Genomic DNA, 22,089 nt, shown 5'->3' with positions numbered 1-22,089 from the left:
TAAGATTCAAATTTGATTCTACAGATTTTCTAGAATAATTTTTTTGAATTTTAATCATAATAAGTTTGAAGAAATATTTCACAAATATTCTTCGTCGAAAAAACAGAAGCTAAAATGAAGAATTAAATTAAAATGTATTTATTATTCTTTACAATAAAAAAAATACATTTACTTGAACATTGATTTAAATTGTCAGGAAAGAAGAGGAAGGAAATTAAGGGTAAAAAGGTATATGTGTTTAAAAATCCTAAAATCATTTTTAAGGTTGTATTTTTTCTCTAAAATTGTCTTCCTGAAAGTTATAAGAAGCAAAGTAAAAAAATTAATGAAATTATTTAAACAAGTGAAGACCAAGTCTTTAAAATATTTTCTTGGATTTTCAAATTCTATTTGAGTTTTGTCTCTCTTAGAATTAAAAATGTCGGGCAAAGCGAGACCAGCTTGCTAGTAAATAAATACAATTTAAAAAATAGAGGCAGCTCACTGGTAAGTGCTGCTATTTCCGCTATTTTTAGAACAGGCCAGCGGGCTACTCATCTGGTTCTTACGGGCTACCTGGTGCCCGCGGGCACCACGTTGGTGACCCCTGATCTACAGTATAACCCATAAAGTAGGCAGGCACGGAGCTGTTGCTCAGCGTGTTTCTTCCAGCCGGCACGTTGATACACTGACACACAACATCCGGATACCCATCATGCATTGCTTCAAAACTACGGCAAGTAGTAATGTCCAAAAACATAACAGAGACGAAGCAGAAGAACGAAGAAGAGACAGTCATGGCGACGACGAGTGACAGAGAATAGAACAAGGATGGACAATTCAACCCTAAACTCACTCCTTTCCTACAAATTAAATTTCACAAATGCTGCCCATACCTATGCTCCTTCAAAGGCTGTGCTACTGGCTGCAAAGCATTGCACTTTCAAATACAAATGTAGAGGAGTGTTATGTGTGTGTATAAGTGTAATAAATGAACACTGAAATTCAAGTATTTCTTTTATATATATATATAAATATTAGGAATGTCCGATAATATCGGGCTGCCGATATTATCGGCCGATAAATGCTTTAAAATGTAATATCGGAAATTATCAGTATCGGTTTCATAATTATCGGTATCGGTTTCTAAATGTAAAATGTATGACGTTTTAAAACGCCGCTGTGTACACGGACGTAGGGAGAGGTACAGAGCGCCAATAAACCTTAAAGGCACTGCCTTTGCGTGCATGCCGTCCGAGTCACATAATATCTAACGGCTGTTCTCATCATGAATTAATGCAAAGCATACTTGATCAACAGCCATACAGGTCACACTGAGGGTGACCGTATAAACAACTTTAACACTGTTACAAATATGCGCCACACTGTGAACCCACACCAAACAAGAATGACAAACACATTTCGGGAGAACATCCGCACCGTAACACAACATAAACACACCCGAACAAATACCCAGAATCCCTTGCAGTACTAACTCTTCCGGGACGCTACAATATAAACCCCCCCCGCTAACCCCTACCCCCACCTCAACCTCCTCATAGTCTCTCTCAGAGAGAGCATGTCCCAAATTCCAAGCTGCTGTTTGGATAGATAGATAGATAGAACTTTATTGATTCCTTCAGGAGAGTTCCCTCAGGAAAATAAAAATTCCAGCAGCAGTGTACAGAATTGAGATTGAATTTAAAAAGTAAAAAGTAAATAATGGGGGTATAAATGGAAACAGAATAGGAAAATATTACATTAGGAATAAAAATAAAAAGCAACAATGAGAATAAAAATACAACAGTAAAAAAATAAGAATATAACAAGATAAACTAGGCAGTAGTGACCATGTTATGAAAGAGTATTGCACTGTTATTGTTTTGAGGCATGTTAAAAAAAATAATGCACTTTGTGACTTCAATAATAAATATGGCAGTGCCATGTTGGCATTTTTTTTCCATAACTTGAGTTGATTTATTTGGGAAAACCTTGTTACATTGTTTAATGCATCCAGCGGGGCATCACAACAAAATTAGGCATGATAATGTGTTCATTCCACGACTGTATATATCGGTATCAGTTGATATTGGAATCGGTAATTAAGAGTTGGACAATATCGGAATATCGGATATCGGTAAAAAAGCCATTATCGGACATTTCTAATATATATATATATATATATATATATATATATATATATATATATATATATATATATATATATATATATATATATATATACTCCTCCCCCTTAACTTTATTTTTTTAGATATATGCATACTAGTTATAGCTATTTGGCTATTCTAGTTTTTTTTTAGTTTTTTTTTTATTTCTTTATTATCTTTTTATTTATTTTATTTTTTTAATACACTGTAGCACTTTGAGATTGTTTACTCAATATAAAGTGCTTTTTACAAATTAAATCTATTATTATTATTATTATTATGTCTCCCAGCTGGCCTGGGAACGCCTCGGGATTCCCCGGGAGGAGCTGGACGAAGTGGCTGGGGAGAGGGAAGTCTGGGCTTCCCTGCTTAGGCTGCTGCCCCCGCGACCCGACCTCGGATTAGCGGAAGAAGATGGATGGATGTTGAAACCGACCTTATCGATGACGCCCAACACCCTGTAGACGCCGAGATCCTCAGAGGGGCTGTGCTGGCTCCCTCTGCTGGCGGAAGCACAACACTGTGCTCCTATCATCTGTAACCAAGAAGATCAAGATTGTTTTGTACTATACCAGTATTAAAAAAGTGAGTTCATTAAACAAAAATATTATTTTTCCGTGTCTCTTCCACTTACTACTGTCTGTGTTGACCCTTGACCCATGTTGCTGCGAAGATGCTGGCTGGAAATCTGCTCCGCACGCATCAGGTACTCGGCAGTCTTCTTCTTCACTGCCTCTCGCCGCTTGGGGCTAGGCTCGCCTGTAATGGAATGGTTAAAAAAAAAATAGTGTCGTCATTTGGCCTATTTTTAGCTTTTAATAGAGTGGAACCTCGATTTAAGGGAGACCCTCATTGTACGAACTCTTCAATTTACAAACCACAGGCCGAATAACAATTTGCTTTATTGTACAAACTCCGTTTCCATATGAGTTGGGAAATTGTGTTGGATGTAAATATAAACGGAATACAATGATTTGCAAATCCTTTTCAACCCATATTCAATTGAATGCACTACAAAGACAAGATATTTGATGTTCAAACTCATAAACTTTATTTTTTTTGTTGCAAATAATAATTAACTTAGAATTTCATGGCTGCAACACGTGCCAAAGTAGTTGGGAAAGGGCATGTTCACCACTGTGTTACATGGCCTTTCCTTTTAACAACACTCAGTAAAGGTTTGGGAACTGAGGAGACACATTTTTGAAGCTTCTCAGGTGGAATTCTTTCCCATTCTTGCTTGATGTACAGCTTAAGTTGTTCAACAGTCCGGGGGTCTCCCTTGTGCTATTTTAGGCTTCACACATTTTCAATGGGAGACAGGTCTGGACTACAGGCAGGCCAGTCTAGTACCCGCACTCTTTTACTATGAAGCCACGTTGATGTAACACGTGGCTTGGCATTGTCTTGCTGAAATAAGCAGGGGCGTCCATGGTAACGTTGCTTGGATGGCAACATATGTTGCTCCAAAACCTGTATGTACCTTTCAGCATTAATGGTGCCTTCACAAATGTGTAAGTTACCCATGTCTTGGGCACTAATACACCCCCATACCATCACACATGCTGCCTTTTACACTTTGCGCCTCTAACAATCCGGATGGTTCTTTTTCTCTTTGGTCCGGAGGACACGACGTCCACAGTTTCCAAAAACAATTTGAAATGTGGACTCGTCAGACCACAGAACACTTTTCTACTTTGCATCAGTCCATCATACATGAGCTGGGGCCCAGCGAAGCCGGCGGCGTTTCTGGGTGTTGTTGATAAATGGCTTTCGCTTTACATAGTAGAGTTTTAACTTGTACTTACAGATGTAGCGACCAACTGTAGTTACTGACAGTGGTTTTCTGAAGTGTTCCTGAGCCCATGTGGTGATATCCTTTACACACTGATGTCGCTTTTTGATGCGGTACCGCCTGAGGGATCGAAAGTCACGGGCATTCAATGTTGTTTTTTTCAGCCGTACAGTGATTTATCCAGATTCTCTGAACCTTTTGATGACATTACAGACCGTAGATGGTGAAATCCCTAAATTCCTTGTGGTAGTCTTCTTCTCCTCTGTTAAACAAGTCTACTATGTCATATTTTTCCAGAAAAGTCTGTTAATTAAAAACTTGCGGTGGTACGAAGCCGGCTTCCTCAATCTTTTCAAAACGAGTGAGCACAAAATGACTGCCAGCGGGACACAAACTGGTTGAATAAAGCGCTGGTACACAGAAGCCTACAGTATTTGGCACAATGTAAAGATTCGTGAGTTGAAAAGTTTGCAAATGGATGGGGTTCGTAAATTGAGGTTGCATTGTATGTACAGTATAAAAAAAAAAAAGTTTTAAACATATTTTTGCCAACAAATTCAATATAAAGTGGTTAATATAAATTTAAATAATCATGTAGCCTGTTTTTTTGCTTGAATATGATCATGTTTCCCTTCACTTATGTGTGCAGACTTACCGTATTTTCCGGACTATAAGGCGCACTTAAAATACTTTTTTTCCCTAAAAACTCGACAGTGCACCTTATAATCCGGTGCGCCTTATGTAAGGGATAAGTTTGGTTGAGCTTACCCACCTTGAAGCTATTTTATTTGGTACATGGTGTAATGATAAGTGTGACCAGTAGATGGCAGTCAAACATAAGCGATAAGTGTAGGCTGCACTACGATGGCAGTATGTCATTGTAATATGTCAAGAAAACAACACCAAGATTTTTAAATGTTCCATTGAAAATATAGAACATTACACACGGCGCTCAAAAATCTATCAAAATGTTTTAGTACGACTTTGGTAAGCTAGGAAGCCACACCGCTTGATGGATTGTTGGCACATTAAACATACCAGTATTATTATGATGTGTGTATAAAGTAAGACATATTATCTGGTGTTTTGTTTCGCAATATTATGCAAAAGCAATTTTTCTTATCTTCTGGTACCTGCTGATCTGTATTTGGGATCTGCATAAGTCCTGAAAAATCGATAAGCTTCTTCTTTTTCTCTATCTTCTTGTTATGGGGGATTCATTCTCCGCTGTTGCCATTTCTAATATAAAGTAATATAAAGTTCTTACTTATATCTGTCAGTAAACTCGCCATGAAAGCGCTAAAACATACCGGTGTGGTGAGTTTACATTATTCACCCAAGGAGAGTTCCGGTCGGACGTTTTTTCACGGGACACATTTCCTGTTGTTGTTGTTTCCGGATGAGATGCTGCTGCTCCGTTATTGATTGAAGTAAAGTCTGAACGTCATTAAAACAGTTAGCGCCATCTTTTGACACTTCTTCCACTCCCGTCCTTGCACGCTACACCGCTACAACAAAGATGACGGGGAAAAGACGCTGGCGAAGGTGAGCCACGTAAATAAGACCGCCCACAAAACGGCGCATCCTGAAGCGACTGTCAGAAAGCGGCTTGAAGATGATGTGTAAAACATCATCTATGCAACATTTTGACCAAAGAACCACCATTACATGTTATGTAGACCACAAGGAAGTCTTTTACATTTAGAAAAATAAATAAATAATATGACTCATTTAATACGCTCTATAATCCGGTGCGCCTAATATATGAAAAAATGTCAAAAATAGACCATTGAAATCATAATCCGGTGGTCTGGAAAATACAGTAAGTAATATTATTGATAAATAATTTCCCAGTCTTTGTTAGCAGTTTGTGATATTTTCTTCTTGCACGCTACATTCGCTACCAACCAGTGCATCTCTTGGAGGCTAAGTTTTCCCTGTCCTGTCCTTACAACCGAGTGACGCCTCTGCTTTTACCTATGGGAAGTTGAGACAAAGTAAACAGCGCCTCTGCTGGTTGCAGCCAAGTAGTGCACCTCATTTTGTCTCGATGACTTCAAGAGTAGGATTATTACACCACTCTCTACCGTCCCCCAAACTGACCTTGGACACCTTGCAGCAGAAGGTCCACTCCACTTCGATAGAAGGAAAACGCCGCCTGATAGTCCTGATCTTTCTCCTTCTGCGCGGCAACGCGAATGAGTTCGCCGGCTTTGTCGAGGTAGTCCGACTTCACCTTCTCCTTGGAGCCTTGGGTCGTCTTCTTGGAGAAAAGGGACCTTCGGCCGGGCCAGCTGACCTCTGACTTAGGGGAAGCAGGGGCAGGGGACGGAGTGCGGCGATCGTGCAGAGAGGGCAAGCGAGGACTGCTGCTGTTGCTGCTAATGCTGGCGGCTCCCCCTTGTGGCTGGTTTGGGGAGGTGCGGCCTGAGGCCATGCCATCGTCCAGCTCAGCCAAAGAGTCTGTGTCCACGGCCAAGAAGGTCAAGTCGCTGTCACTGGACATGCCTGGGGGGGAGGTGGATGTAAGAGACGTGAGGACATGTTAAAGCATCCAACAGCGGCTGTAAACCTAGAACAGACCTGGGCAAATTAAGGCCCGGGGGCCACATGTGGCCCGTTGAGCTTTTCAATCTGGCCCGCCGGACATTCCCAAATAATTTTTTTAGATCTTTAAGATGGAAAGTGTAGCTGCCATTATGATGTGCAGTCATGTTTTCTAATGACCGTAAGTCTTGAACTATACAAAGTATTTCAATGGTTGGAATCTGCGCTTATGGGTGATATACTAGTTACTATGGTCATCTAATTAGTTCCTATGGTCATCTAATTAGTTACTATGGTCATCTAATTAGTTACTATGGTAATCAACGTCACAGCAGCTCAGAAGAGGCACCAAGCAGTGTGGGCGGGAAGCGTTTCCACAGACGCGGAAGGAGATTTTCACAACAAAGTTCTAAAGCTTAATGATGTATAGAATAGAATAGAATAGAATAGAAAGTACTTTATTGATCCCTGGGGGAAATTCAGCAAATATCAGATATATAAGATTGTAGGTGGGTTTATTTTGTACCCTTCGCGTTCATATTTCACTGTTTGTTGCATTTTTGTTGCGTTTCACTTGATTGTAAAATATATCGATCGAAAGGGGGTGTGACATTCATATTTTGTCGATATTCAGTGTTTTATCGTTCATAGAAAAATGTAAAAATTCCATTACGTTTTTTAAGGCGGTCTGTCGTAACGTTTTTAGCATTCAATCAGACATTATTGTGAGGTTTTGTATTAGTGTTCCTAAAAATAGATATACCGGCCCCCAGACACATTTTTTTCTCTAAATGTGGCCCCCGAGTCAAAATAATTGCCCAGGCCTGACCTAGAAGAACACCTTCATACCTACCTCCATACTCTGACGTGATGGTCAAATCTTCTAGCCCGCTGTTGTCTCTTTGAACTGAACAATTTAATACATATTACACACACGTTAAGTTTGGGATAAAACTCATCCCCCCCGTCCTCCATAGAAAATAATCTGTTTCAGGGTCAAACAGTGGCCACCAGAAAACCTTCAGTAGCTGTTCTGGCAGTGTTTTTAGACAAAGCAAAAACAAATACAGTACCGTATTTTCCGGACCATAGGGCGCACTGGATTATAAGGCGCACTGCCGATTAATGGTCTATTTTCGATCCTTTTTCATATATAAGGCAAACCGGATTATAGGGCGCATTAAAGGAGTCATATTATTATTATTTCCTTCCTTGTGGTCTACATCAGTGGTTCTCAACCTTTTTTCAGTGATGTACCCCCTATGAACATTTTTTTTTAATTCAAGTACCCCCTAATCAGAGCAAAGCATTTTTGGTTGAAAAAAAGAGATAAAAAAGTAAAATACAGCACTATGTCATCAGTTTCTGATTTATTAAATTGTATAACAGTGCAAAATATTGCTCATTTGTTGTGGTCTTTCTTGAACTATTTGGAAAAAAATATATAAAAATAACTAAAAACTTGTTGAAAAATAAACAAGTGATTCAATTATAAATAAAGATTTCTACACATAGAAGTAATCATCAACTTAAAGTGCCCTCTTTGGGGATTGTAATAGAGATCCATCTGGATTCATGAACTTAATTCTAAACATTTATTTTGTTGAAGTATTATTCAATAAATATATTTATAAAGGATTTTTGAATTGTTGCTATTTTTAGAATATTTTTTAAAAATCTCACGTACCCCTTGGCATACCTTCATGTACCCCCAGGGGTACGCGTACCCCCATTTGAGAACCACTGGTCTACATAACATGTAGTGGTGGTTCTTTGGTCAAAATGTTGCATTGATGATGTTTTACACATCATCTTCAAGCCGCTTTCTGACAGTCGCTTCAGGATGCGCCGTTTTGTGGGCGCATTTACGTGGCTCGCCTTCGACAGCGTCTTCTCCCCGTCATCTTTGTTGTAGCGGTGTAGCGTGCAAGGACGGGAGTGGAAGAAGTGTCAAAAGATGGCGCTAACTGTTTTAATGACATTCAGACTTTACTTCAATCAATAACGGGGCATGATCTCCTCATCTAGAAAAAACAAGGCCGGAAATGTGTCCCGTGAAAAACCGTCCGACCGGAACTCTCTAATAACTAAAGTTCCTTGGGTGAATAATGTAAACTCACTACACCGGTATGTTTTAGTGCTTTCATGCTGAGTTTACTGACAGATATAAGTAAGAACTTTACACTACTTTATATTAGAAATGGCAACAGTGGAGGATTAATGTCCCATAACAAGAAGGTAGAGAAAAAGAAGAAGCTTATTGACTGTTGTTGTGGCTTGTGCAGCCCTTTGAGACACTTGTGATTTAGGGCTGTATAAATAAACATTGATTAAATGATTGAGTACGGTGTCGGCACGGACTACAAAGGCGGACCCCCGCACAATTTTTCAGGATTTATGCAGATCCCAAATACAGATCAGCAGGTACCAGAAGGTAAGAAAAGTTGCTTTTGCATAATATTGCCAAACAAAACGCCAGATAATATGTCTTACCTTATACACACACCATAATAATACTGGTATGTTGAAGCACAGTACAATCCATCAAGCGGTGCGGCTTCATAGCTTACCAAAGTCCTACTAAAACATTTTGATAGATTTTTGAGCGCCGTGTATAATGTTCTATATTTTCAATGGAACGTTGGTGTTGTTTACTTGAGTCATATAGCAGTCTACACATATCTCTTATGTTTGACTGCCATCTACTGGTCACACTTATCATTACACTATATACCAAATAAAATTGCTTCGACATTGGTAGGCAAAACCAGAATTATTCGGTACATTAGGCGCACAGGGTTATAAGGCACACTGTCGAGTTTTAAGGAAAAAAAAGGATTTTAAATGCGCCTTGTAGTACGGAAAATACGGTAATCCCTCATTTATCGATGTTAATTAGTTCTCAACAAGTGTCTGAGTTTTTGAAAAGCGTAAATGAAATGTAGAATTAGTTTATTCCTGTATTGTAATGCTGAGCCAATCAGTGGCTACGATACTGAACAGCAAACTCGGATTACTGCAGTGTTAATATTTTTTTATTTATCTAGCCGGGTTTATGCTTGAAAATGCTTAATTTAGGGCAATAGTGTTGTAAAATATGCTTAAATTAAAAAAAATAAAATACAAATAAAATCTTCAATGTGGTGAAGCTGCAATATTTGAAGCGCGATGTGGCAAGACATGATGGTATTATGTTTAGCTGTCATGCAAGTATACAAATAATTTACTTATTATCAAAAAAAAAACTAAAAACAAAAAAATTGTCTTAAATTTCATAAAAATTACAAGGTCAGAAATATTTATTTTTTTTTACTGTTTTTAGAAAACAACAACACTGTTAATATTAGTATTTGGGCAAAGACTGAGTCTTACTACTTTTTTCAAGCTTTTTTTTCTATTCCTGTTTTCATGTTCCTAATATCTGCTTAACCAAACTCTAAAGAAGACATACTATCACTGTAAATGTCAGTTAAATATCAAACTGTACAACATTTGGGGCATTTGGCTTTACAGGCACCACCTTAGACTGCAGCAGCTCCCAAATACAAAGCAACTATGCCCCCTAGTGGTTGTGAGCTGTAGGAGTACATCCTGACTGGAAGTTTCTCTATTACTGTATATCCATTGTAATTTTAGTGAGCCACACGTTTATTTAGGCGCCTACGTTTCGACATAAATATAACGACCTACCATCCGAGCTGCAGTCGGACAAACTGTCAGCCAGGAAGTCGGAGAAGGGCTCGGCCGGTCCGATGAGCTCCGAGCCGTCGTGGACCTCCCCTCCCTGGACAAACTCAGCTCAGTCGTCTTTTGCCGACACACACTGGAACTTTGAGCGTGTCTGCTGGTGTCAGTCCCTACCTTGAAGAAGTCCTGGATGTGCTGACTACTGTACAGAGCGGGAATGTTAGCAGAGAACTGCAGCAGGTCCTCCGAGCACTGTCTCCGTTCTTCGATCACTGAGTCATCAAAACGACCTAAAGAGACAAAGAGTACTGGAACTCAATAAGCATTAAATGAAGCCACAGTGCACTGAGTGTATTATTGCTCAGGAACTTCTCTAAATCCCTCTAATAATTAGCAAAATGGAAACCATACTTTGTTATTGATCACTTCCACCAACAGTTTTTTCCAGCCAATTGAAATATGAATTCATTAAAATAAGAAATAATGTAATAAAATAGTAAATTATTGGTTAAATTGTGACATATAATCTTAAAAAATACAAACCCCAAAACCAGTGAAGTTGGCACGTTGTGTACTTCGTAAATAAAAACAGAATACAATGATTTGCAAATACTTTTCAACTTATATTCAATTGAATAGACTGCGAAGACAAGATATTTCATGTTTGAACTGGGGAACTTTTTTTGCAAATAATCATTAACTTTGAATTTAATGGCAGCAACACATTTTTACCACTGTGTTACATGGCCTTTCCTTTTAACAACGTTTGGGAACTGAGTAGACACATTTTTGAAGCTTTTCAGGTGGAATTCTTTCCCATTTTTGCTTGATGTACAGCTTAAGTTGTTCAACAGTCCGGGGGTCTCCCTTGTGCTATTTTAGGCTTCATAATGCGCCACTCATTTTCAATGGGAGACAGGTCTGGACTACAAGCAGGCCAGTCTAGTACCTGCACTCTTTTACTATGAAGTCAAGCTGTTGTAACACGTGGCTTGGCATTGTCTTGCTGAAATAAGCAGGGGCGTCCATGGTAACGTTGCTTGGATGGCAACATATGTTGCCCCAAAACCTGTATGTACCTTTCAGCATTAATGGTGCCTTCACAGATGTGTAAGTTACCCATGTCTTGGGCACTAATACACCCCCATACCATCACACATGCTGGCTTTTACACTTTGCGCCTATAACAATCCGGATGGTTCTTTTTATCTTTGTTCCGGAAGACACACAACCACAGTTTCCAAAAACAATTATGAAATGTTGACTAGTCAGACCACAGAACACTTTTCCACTTTGCATCAGTCCATCTTAGATGAGCTCGAGCCCAGCGAAGCCGGCGGCGTTTCTGGGTGTTGTTGATAAATGGCTTTTGCTTTGCATAGTAGAGTTTTAACTTGCCCTTAGTGATGTAGCAACAAATTGTAGTTAGTGACACTGGTTTTCTGAAGTGTTCCTGAGCCCATGTGGTGATATCTTTTACACACTGATGTCGCTTTTTGATGCAGTACCAAATGAGGGTTCGAAGGTCCGTAATATCATCGCTTACATGCAGTGATTTCTCCAGATTCTCTGAACCTTTTGATGATATTACGGACCGTAGATGGTGAAATTCCTAAATTCCTTGCAATAGCTTGTTGAGAAATGTTCTTAAACAATTTGCTCACGCATTTGTTAACAAAGTGGTGACCCTCGCCCCATCCTTGTTTGTGAATGACTGAGCACTTCATAGAAACTGCTTTTATACCCAATCATGGCACCCACCTGTTCCCAATTTGCCTGTTCATCTGTGGGATGTTCCAAATAAGTGTTTGATGAGCATTCCTCAACTTTATGAGTCTTTTTTGCCACCTGTGCTAGCTGTTTTTGAAACATGTTGCAGGCATCAAATTCCAAATGAGCTAATACTTGCAAAAAATAACAACGTTTTCCAGTTCGAACGCTAAGTATCTTGTCTTTGCAGTCTATCTAATTGAATATAAGTTGAAAAGGATTTGCAAATCATTGTATTCTGTTTTTATTTACCATTTACACAACGTGACAACTTCACTAGTTTTGTGTTTTGTATATTAAGATTATTTATTTCACAATCTGTGTATTTCATAGCTGCTTCATTACATTTATAATCTTAACTGTGGTCCCTCGTTTATTGCTGTTCATTGGTTCCAGACATGGCCGCAATAAATGAATTCCCACAAAGTAGTGATCATTCATTACAAATCAAATATGGGGCATTAAAAAAAACGATCATCTAAATAGGTTTTTCAACATTATGAGAGCCCTCGAGACATGAAAAAACACTCTTTAGTCACCTTTACCCTCTTTTAACTCAATATAGCAATGCTGGCTGAGGCTGAGCCAATCAGTGGCCACGATACTGAGCAGCACGCACTGCTTGGTTTGTGGTGGCCAATACTACTGTCAACGTTGGCGTTAAAGCACTTTTTGTGCATTGAAATCAGAAAGTGGGACCCCATTTGTAAGACTTGATGGGGTCCCTGGGACCCCATTTTGAAAGTTCCTAGCGCCTTGCTGTTGTAATGATATTTAAAATTAATTTTGCCCCTTTGAAGCTGGAAAATAATTAACTTAGGACCAAAAAAATATAAACAAATATTTTTTTTAAATCTGTGATGTGGTGAAGCTGGCAAAGGTTGACTGCACATCTGCCATGAAAATGTTATTTAATATGTTTCAATATAATTATTTAAGTTTTCATTTTCCATTTTAATTGCTTTATTCATATTCTCTATATTTATTTTAAATTGATACATTTTTGGCATAAATAACTACATAGTTCTTTATGCCAAAATTCAACTACATAGTTCTTCATGCCAAAATGTTATCAATTTAAAATAAAAATATAGAATATGAATACAGCAATTAAAATGGGAAATAAAAACTTAAATAATTATATTGAAACATATTAAATAATATTTTCATGACAGATGTGCAGTCATCCCTTGCCAGCTTCACCATATCAAAGATTTAAAAAAAATATTTTTGTATATTTTTTTGGTCCTAAGTTAATTATTTTCCAGCTTCAAAAGGGCAACATTATTTTATCAATTCAAAATAAATATATTACTTAATAATACTTAATACCTGATAATACTTTTAGGCTATCACAAGCCTGGAGAAAGTTACTTGTGGAAAAAGAAAACACAAATAAAAAGCAAAAAAGTTTTAAAAAACTAAAGCCGGAGATAGAAAAATAAAAGTTATAATTTTGCAAGAAAATAAAAACAATATTGACCTAAATAAAATATTTTTTTCCTGAAAAAGAGAAGTTGTCTTACATTCGGGGTCTAGAGATTTATACAGTACGGGCCAAAGTTTGGACACACCTTCTCATTCTAATGTGGTTTCTTTATTTTCATGACTATTTGTACTATTTGTAGATTGTCACTGAAGGCATCAAAACTATGAATGAACACATGTGGAGTTATGTACTTAACAACAAAAAGGTGAAATAACTGAAAACATAATTTATATTCTAGTTTCTTCAAAATAGCCACCATTTGTTCTGAATACTGCTTTGCACACTCTTGGCATTCTCTCCATGAGCTTCAAGAGGTAGTCACCTGTAATGGTTTTCACTTCACAGGTGTGCTTGAAGCTCTTCGAGAGAATGCCAAGAGTGTGCAAAGCAGTAATCAGAGCAAATGTGTTCATTCATAGTTTTGATGCCTTTACATCTACAATGTAAATAGTAGAGATGTCCGATAATGGCTTTTTTGCCGATATCCGATATTGTCCAACTCTTAATTACCGATTACGATATCAACCGATACCGATATATACAGTCGTGGAATTAACACATTATTGTGCTTCATTTTGTTGTGATGCCCCGCTGGATGCATTAAACAATGTAACAAGGTTTTCCAAAATAAATCAACTCAAGTTATGGAAAAAAGTGCCAACATGGCACTGCCATATTTATTATTGAAGTCACAAAGTGCATTATTTTTTTTAACATGCCTCAAAACAGCAGCTTGGAATTTGGGACATGCTCTGGTGGGCGGGGTTGAGGTGGGGGGGAGGTGTATATTGTAGCGTCCCGGAAGAGTTAGTGCTGCAGGGGATTCTGGGTATTTGTTCTGTTGTGTTTATGTTGTGTTACGGTGCGGATGTTCTCCCGAAATGTGTTTGTCATTCTTGTTTGGTGTGGGTTCACAGTGTGGCGCATATTTGTAACAGTGTTAAACTTGTTTGTACGGTCACCCTCAGTGTGACCTGTATGGCTGTTGGCCAAGTATGCCTTGCATTCACTTGTGTGTGTGAAAAGCCGTAGATATTATGTGACTGGGCCGGCACGCAAAGGCAGTGCCTTTAAGGTTTATTGGCGCTCTGTACTTCTCCCTGCGTCCGTGTACACAGAGGCCTTTTAAAAAGTCATACATTTTACTTTGTGAAACCGATACCGACAATTTCCGATATCACATTTTAAAGCATTTATCGGCCGGTAATATCGGCAGTCCGATATTATCGGACATCTCTAGTAAATAGTCATGAAAATAAAGAAAACACCTTGAATGAGAAGGTGTGTCCAAACTATTGGCCTGTACTGTACGTGCAAAACCAGCCGAATTACGTCTTTTTTCCCCCCAAAAGAGGGGGTGGTCCTACATTTGGTTCAATAAAGTAAAATGTCATTTTAGTTTGTTGATGCTAATAGCGTCATAACACCACACTGCCGTAGGGGAGCAGAAAAACACTACAGCTGTAATATTTCCTGTTTCACCACTCAAGTTTCTCCTCCTAGGGCCAAAATAAATCCTATCCGAATAAACAACATACAATTATTAACTAGTACCACTGAATATTGGTTAAAAAAAAGATGCAAATGAGCACTTACCAAACACTTTGGCCTTGGCAAAGGGAGGAAAGAGTTCCGACTGCCTACAAACATTCCTGTGCAGCTGCCACAGGTTGTGATGGAGTCTGCGGAAATCACTGTACCTTTTCCACACCGTTATCTGGAGAAAGAGCGAACAGGTCAGCCCTAAAGAGACGCCTGACCGCTAAACCGGTGAGGACAGTTGAACTGGTTTCAGGCTGTAATTGACATCATGATGCTTCCATTAGCACTGCTTCCAGGAAAGAGTGCATTCCTCAATGGACAAAAAACATTTACGAACCAGAACTGCAACCAAAAAAGTGCTTCTTTTTGCAAGTGGTGATGTCACCAGATGACAAGGATTACACGTCTTACCTCCTGGACGTCCTCAGGGTTCTTCCGAGAAACGATCTGTGTAAAAGCAGACGGGAGAAAAGGGAGTCAGGGCGGTGCTCAAGGGCTCCGTAACAAACATGAGCAGCTTCCAGGATGACAATGGGTGCTTTATTTAGTGAATGACGGGGAAAAGTGGGAGACATCACCAGTAGTTGGGGTTTTTTTTGGATAAAACCCCAGCTTGCATTGTCAAGAACAGCTGTGGGAACTATACTGTATTATGCACAACCATAAATATATCTCAGTGGTTAGAGTGTCCGCCCTGAGATGGGTAGGTCGTGAGTTCAAACCCCGGCCGAGTCATACCAAAGACTATAAAAATGGGAGGCATTACCTCCCTGCTTGGCACTCAGCATCAAGGGTTGGAATTGGGGGTTCAATCACCAAAAATGATTCCCGGGCGCGGCCACCGCTGCTGCTCACTGCTCCCCTCACCTCCCAGGGGGTGACCAAGGGTGACGGGTCAAATGCAGAGAATAATTTCGCCACACCTAGTGTGTGTGTGACAATCATTGCTACTTTAACTTGAACTTTTTACCCTCCTAAAAATGCTTGTTAATAACATTGTGAATAGTCAGATATGTATGGTTAGAAAATGGTAAAAACACAAGTACCGTATTTTCCGTACTATAAGGCGCACTTAAAATCTTTTTTTTTTCTCAAAATTCGACAGTGCGCTTTATGTACGGAATAATTCTGGTTTTGCTTACCGACCTCGAAGCTATTTTATTTGGTACATGGTGTAATGATAAGTGTGACCAGTAGATGGTAGTCTCACACAAGAGATAAGTGTAGACTGCAATATGACTCAAGTAAACAACACCAACATTTTGTATGTTCCACTGAAAATATAGAACATTACACACGGCGCTCAAAAATCTATCAAAATGTTTTAGTACGACTTTGGTAAGCTATGAAGCTGCACCTCTTGATGGATTGTCAGCGCATTAAAAATACGAGTATTATTATGGTGTGTGGATAAGGACCACAAAGTGACCACAAGTGAAGTGAATTATATTTATGTAGCGCTTTTTCTCTCGTGACTCAAAGCGCTTTTACATAGTGAAACCCAATATTTAAGTTACATTTAAACCAGTGTGGGTGGCACTGGGAGCAGGTGGGTAAAGTGTCTTGCCCAAGGACACAACGGCAGTGACTAGGATGGCGGAAGCGGGGATCGAACCTGGAACCCTCAAGTTGCTGGCACGGCCACTCTACCAACCGAGCTATACCGCCCCAGCTACTAGTAAGACATTATCTGGCGTTTTGTTTCGCAATATTATGCAAAAGCAACTTTTCTTACCTTCTGGTACCTGCTGATCTGTATTTGGGATCTGCATAAGTACTGAAAATGCGTGCGCTTCCGCCATTGTAGTCCGTGCCAACACCGTAGTCGATAATGTTCTTGTTATGGGACATTCATCCTCCGCTGTTGCCATTTCTAATATAAAGTAGTGTAAAGTTCTTACTTGTATCTGTAAACTCGTTGTGAAAGCGCTAAAACATACCGGTGTAGTGAGTTTACATTATTCACCCAAGGAACTTTAGTTATTAGAGAGTTCCGGTCGGACGCTTTTTCACGGGACACATTTCCGGCGGATGAGGAGATGCTGCTCCGTTATTGATTGAAGTAAAGTGTGAATGTCATTAAAACAGTTAGCTCCATCTTTTGACACTTCTTCCACTCCCGTCCTTGCACGCTACACCGCTACAACAAAGATGACGGGGAGAAGACGCTGTCGAAGGTGAGCCACGTAAATAAGATGATGTGTAAAACATCATCTATGCAACATTTTGACCAAAGAACCACCATTACATGTTATGTAGACCACAAGGAAGTCTTTTACATTTACAAAAGAATCATAATAATATGACCCCTTTAATGCGCCTTATAATCCGGTGCGCCTTTTATATGAAAACAGACTTGAATAGACCCGCTCATCGGCAGTGCGCCTTTTAATCCGGTGCGCCCTATGGTCCGAAAAATACGGTACATAATTTATTACAGGTGCTGATCTCCAATCTTGTTAAAATATTAATATTTATTGATAACTGATATCAGTAGGGGTAGTATCAATATAGTGATGTTTTGACCCATCAAAAATAATTTGTAATAGTTTTTAAAACAGCTGAGAAAAACCCAAATCAAGTTTTTTGGGGAGGACATATAATAAATGGTATTCCCCCCAGTTAATCAAAACTATCTACATACAGCAATCTGGACAACTAACGTTTTTGAGTGAAAATGCGAAATCCCGCTTAAATTACAAATTACATTTATTCTGTATTCAGGACACCCCGCTACGTAGATTACGTAGTTCCGGACTGTATATTTACTCCGGATGTTTCGTTTGCATTCCAGACACCCCGCTAAGCAAATGTCGTACTTCATGATTTGCGTCTGCGTAAATGGTGCTGTGTTTGCCTTTGAGACCATAGACATCTTATAAGTAGACGCAGCATTGGCTGCTGCGACGCGAGAACTTGGGCCGCCATCTTGAAGTGGTGATGAGGAGCCGGCAAGCTGCCTAAACTGACAGTTGACAGGTAGAAAACAAAGATGGTGTTCAGCGTTTTCCTGCTTAAATGAGTGGACAGTTGAAAATAGGAATCGGGGGATTACTTTTCACAAGTAAGATTGAACATTAACGTACTATTGGTGGTATTTTGTGAAAAGAATATTACCACAGAGTTGAGAAGGAGCAAAGATCTTCAATAGTACTGATATCGTAGCCGCTAGCAAACAAGAGTATGACCATAATAGAATTGCTTGTCAATGAAATGAATTACATTTAAAAATGTCATTCTTGAATGACATAAAGTTAGAATAAATGATGAAGATAAAGATTGTAAGACAGAATTTGGTTTTATTCTGAATCCAGTGAAACAGATTGGTGGTTTTAGCTGATATAAAGACTTTCAGGTGTTTATATATGTTTATGTTGAAGTATTTGGCAGACACTTTTATCCAAAGCGACATACATAAAAAATACATATAAAACAATCACTGTTAACATGATCATTTAAGGGAAGAATGTACCGGTAATACAAAATATCAATACAAAGTCTCAAGACATAATAAACTACAGTCTATAGGTCCCTAAGATATATAGATATCTAATGTATTCATACAATTTTTATGTAGGATATACGCATGTATATATAACCTAATCATATTGTTTCTTCAATTTAATAATAGCTGACTGTTTTTTTCCCCACTTCTCTGGGATTATATTCCCAGTTTTGATCTTGGACGTCTGGTCACTTATAGCATTTAAGAATATTCTATTACTGTTAAGCAAACTATGAATAATAAAACATGTGTCATTTATCATAGCTACACGTATGACAAAAAAACTGCATAAAAATCAGTGGTATTCAGTGAGGTAAGATGAATTAAATGCGCTGACAGTTCATTGCTTCTGCCAAATGAATTGCACTGAGTGGAGCGGATCACCACTCCAAGATGGCGGCCCCGCGTCTCGTCAGCGGCAGTAGGCAGTAGCGCTCCATGCTGCGTACCCTTAGAAGATGTCTATGGTTATAGCGTTAGCAGTGTGTTTACAGCCTCACTGATTTAACTACACAGCAAATAAAAATCACGTTACTTAGCCAATAAACGTTAGCTTACATTCAAAACTTACCCTTCTTTGTGCATCTTCAAATGTCGAACGAAGTTGGAAGTTGTTGCGTCTCCGTCTGTAATATTCGAACCGCATGTTTTGCATACTGCAATTAGTTTTTTGTTGACCAAGTCGTAGTTTTTATACCCGAACGAAACCAACTTTGGCATAATTTTTTTCTCACTGGCGCGTTTTGACAACTCCTCTTCATTGGTTTTCCTGCAATTTGATTGGATGAATGCTGTAGGATGAAAACAACGTAGATCTAATTTAATTGGCTGTTGTACTGAGAGCACACACGCTGACAGACACACGTACACAATGAAAGATACGGAGCGCTCCTGAATAACTTTTTAATCTTTGGGTTTTGGGGAAAGTGGCAAGTCTTGTCAAGTCCAAGTGAAGTCACAAGTCATTGATCTTAAAGTCTAAATCGAGTTGCAAGTCTCTTTGCATTTTGTCAAGTCGAGTGTAAAGTCATCAAATTCATGTCTCGAGTCTGACTCGAGTCCAAGTCGTGTGACTCACTTATAGCCTATAAGAATATTATATTACTGTTAAGCAAACTATGAATAATAAAACATGTGTCCTTTATCGTAGCTACACGTATGACAAAAAAAGCGTGTGAAAATCAGTGGTATTCAGTGAGGTAAGATGAATTAAATGCGCTGACAGTTCATTGCTCCTGCCAAATGAATTGCACTGAGTGGAGCGGATCACCACTCCAAGATGGCGGCCCCGCGTCTCGTCAGCGCCAGTAGCGCTTCATACTGCGTACCCTTATAAGAAGTCTATGTTCGAGACACTCCGCTACGCAAATGTCGTACTTCATGAGCGTTACAGCTACGCCTGCGTAAATGGTGCTGTTTGTATTCAAGACACCCCGGTACGTAAATGTCGGGATTCAAACAAACGCTAGTATGTTCTGTAAAATGACAATTAGACCAAAACCGCCATGTTATATCATAACCCTGTTAGTTGGATATCTAAATCTAATATTTAATTACACTCATTAAGTGCCGTGTTACTGGGAAGTAGCTACACTTAGCTACGCAGTTTACGCTTGGCTTTAGTCACGTTCATCCTGGTTGATATTACTAACGCCTTTTTTTTTTTTAGCAATTACATAACCACCAAGGGCGAAAATGGAGGCATTAATATTTTAAAAGGGGTCATCAGTGAAGACCAAGAACAGCGACGTGTTGACATTAAGGCGTGTTAGCATCACATTAGCTCCAGTAGCTATAACTAGCTTTAAACAGCATCTATGGTTGTTAGCAACGAGAACAACTCCCATCATTATCAGCTCCTCACTCACCGTGGCGGTGACTTTGTACACCGTGTAGCCTTTCTGGTGCTTGGTGGGGTCCGTGACTGTATAAAAACGAGCAAAATCCCCAATGTCCCGCTGCGATATCATCCTGATAACAACATTGCCGAAAGCTACCAGCCGGCTAAGCTGCACACAACATCCATTCACTGTGACAGGCAGCTGGGAGGAATGAGTGGAAGTGAGACGTCAACTCTGGGCAAAATCTTTGACGCTATGACGTAAACATTCCCAGAAAAAAATATTAATATTTTGCATTAACCATTTATCGTGAGTTAAATAAACAAAACATTTTTTTTAATTCTAAATTTCCTTATTATTTTTTAAATATCCAGTTTTCCAGTCCCAACTGAACGTTTCTTTCACGTATTTGTTTTTCGATAAGAACAATAAATGTGTTCTATAAAACATAAATAAATGCACCCTACTTGGCTCTACTTTCTGCAGTTATGTTTACTTTAGACATAAAAAAACAAAAACATTAGTAACACATGTTCATGAAAAAGTAGTAGCACTCCTTAAAATCAATCAATCAATCACATTTTATTTATATAGCCCTAAATCACGAGTGTCTCAAATGGCTGCACAAGCCACAACGACATCCTCGGCTCAGATCCCACATCAGGGCAAGGAAAAACTCAACCCATTGGGATACAATGAGAAACCTTGGAGGGGACCGCAGATGTGGGGACCCCCGCCCCCCTGGGCGATCGGTGCAATGGACGTGGAGTGGATCTAGTTAATAGTGTGAGAGTCCAGTCCATAGTGGATCTAACATAATAGTGAGAGTCCAGTCCATAGTGGATCTAACATAATAGTGTGAGAGTCCAGTCCATAGTGGATCTAAAATAATAGTGAGAGTCCAGTCCATAGTGGATCTAACATAATAGTGTGAGAGTCCAGTCCATAGTGGATCTAACATAATAGTGAGAGTCCAGTCCATAGTGGATCTAACATAATAGTGTGAGAGTCCAGTCCATAGTGGATCTAACATAATAGTGTGAGAGTCCAGTCCATAGTGGATCTAACATAATAGTGAGAGTCCAGTCCATAGTGGATCTAACATAATAGTGTGAGAGTCCAGTCCATAGTGGATCTAACATAATAGTGTGAGAGTCCAGTCCATAGTGGATCTAACATAATAGTGAGAGTCCAGTCCATAGTGGATCTAACATAATAGTGAGAGTCCAGTCCATAGTGGATCTAACATAATAGTGAGAGTCCAGTCCATAGTGGATCTAACATAATAGTGTGAGAGTCCAGTCCATAGTGGATCTAAAATAATAGTGAGAGTCCAGTCCATAGTGGATCTAACATAATAGTGTGAGAGTCCAGTCCATAGTGGATCTAACATAATAGTGAGAGTCCAGTCCATAGTGGATCTAACATAATAGTGTGAGAGTCCAGTCCATAGTGGATCTAACATAATAGTGTGAGAGTCCAGTCCATAGTGGATCTAACATAATAGTGAGAGTCCAGTCCATAGTGGATCTAACATAATAGTGTGAGAGTCCAGTCCATAGTGGATCTAACATAATAGTGTGAGAGTCCAGTCCATAGTGGATCTAACATAATAGTGAGAGTCCAGTCCATAGTGGATCTAACATAATAGTGAGAGTCCAGTCCATAGTGGATCTAACATAATAGTGAGAGTCCAGTCCATAGTGGATCTAACATAATAGTGTGAGAGTCCGGTCCATAGTGGATCTAACATAATAGTGTGAGAG

General features: G+C 39.2%; 1 protein-coding gene across 1 annotated transcript in view; it reads right to left on the bottom strand.

The window, feature by feature from the left end:
* Window positions 1–20,562, bottom strand: part of rps6kc1 (ribosomal protein S6 kinase polypeptide 1) — an 81,057-nt gene extending 60,495 nt beyond the window's left edge. The window contains exons 1-9 of the mRNA XM_062033815.1: window positions 20,351–20,562; window positions 15,389–15,424; window positions 15,032–15,152; window positions 10,351–10,466; window positions 10,180–10,273; window positions 7,343–7,396; window positions 6,046–6,450; window positions 2,782–2,906; window positions 2,584–2,682 (exon numbers count right to left, since the gene is read on the bottom strand). Of these exons, the coding sequence (XP_061889799.1) occupies window positions 2,584–2,682; window positions 2,782–2,906; window positions 6,046–6,450; window positions 7,343–7,396; window positions 10,180–10,273; window positions 10,351–10,466; window positions 15,032–15,152; window positions 15,389–15,424; window positions 20,351–20,452 (1,152 nt within the window). The 5' untranslated portion in view covers window positions 20,453–20,562. The remainder of the gene's footprint in view (window positions 1–2,583; window positions 2,683–2,781; window positions 2,907–6,045; window positions 6,451–7,342; window positions 7,397–10,179; window positions 10,274–10,350; window positions 10,467–15,031; window positions 15,153–15,388; window positions 15,425–20,350) is intronic.
* Window positions 20,563–22,089: the final 1,527 nt, after the last annotated feature.

This window comes from Entelurus aequoreus, linkage group LG23, assembly GCF_033978785.1.
Source record: "Entelurus aequoreus isolate RoL-2023_Sb linkage group LG23, RoL_Eaeq_v1.1, whole genome shotgun sequence".
In the NCBI taxonomy this organism is placed as follows: domain Eukaryota; kingdom Metazoa; phylum Chordata; class Actinopteri; order Syngnathiformes; family Syngnathidae; genus Entelurus; species Entelurus aequoreus.
Note: the sequence above shows the minus strand (reverse complement) of the source record. Positions and strands in the feature narration are given on the sequence as shown.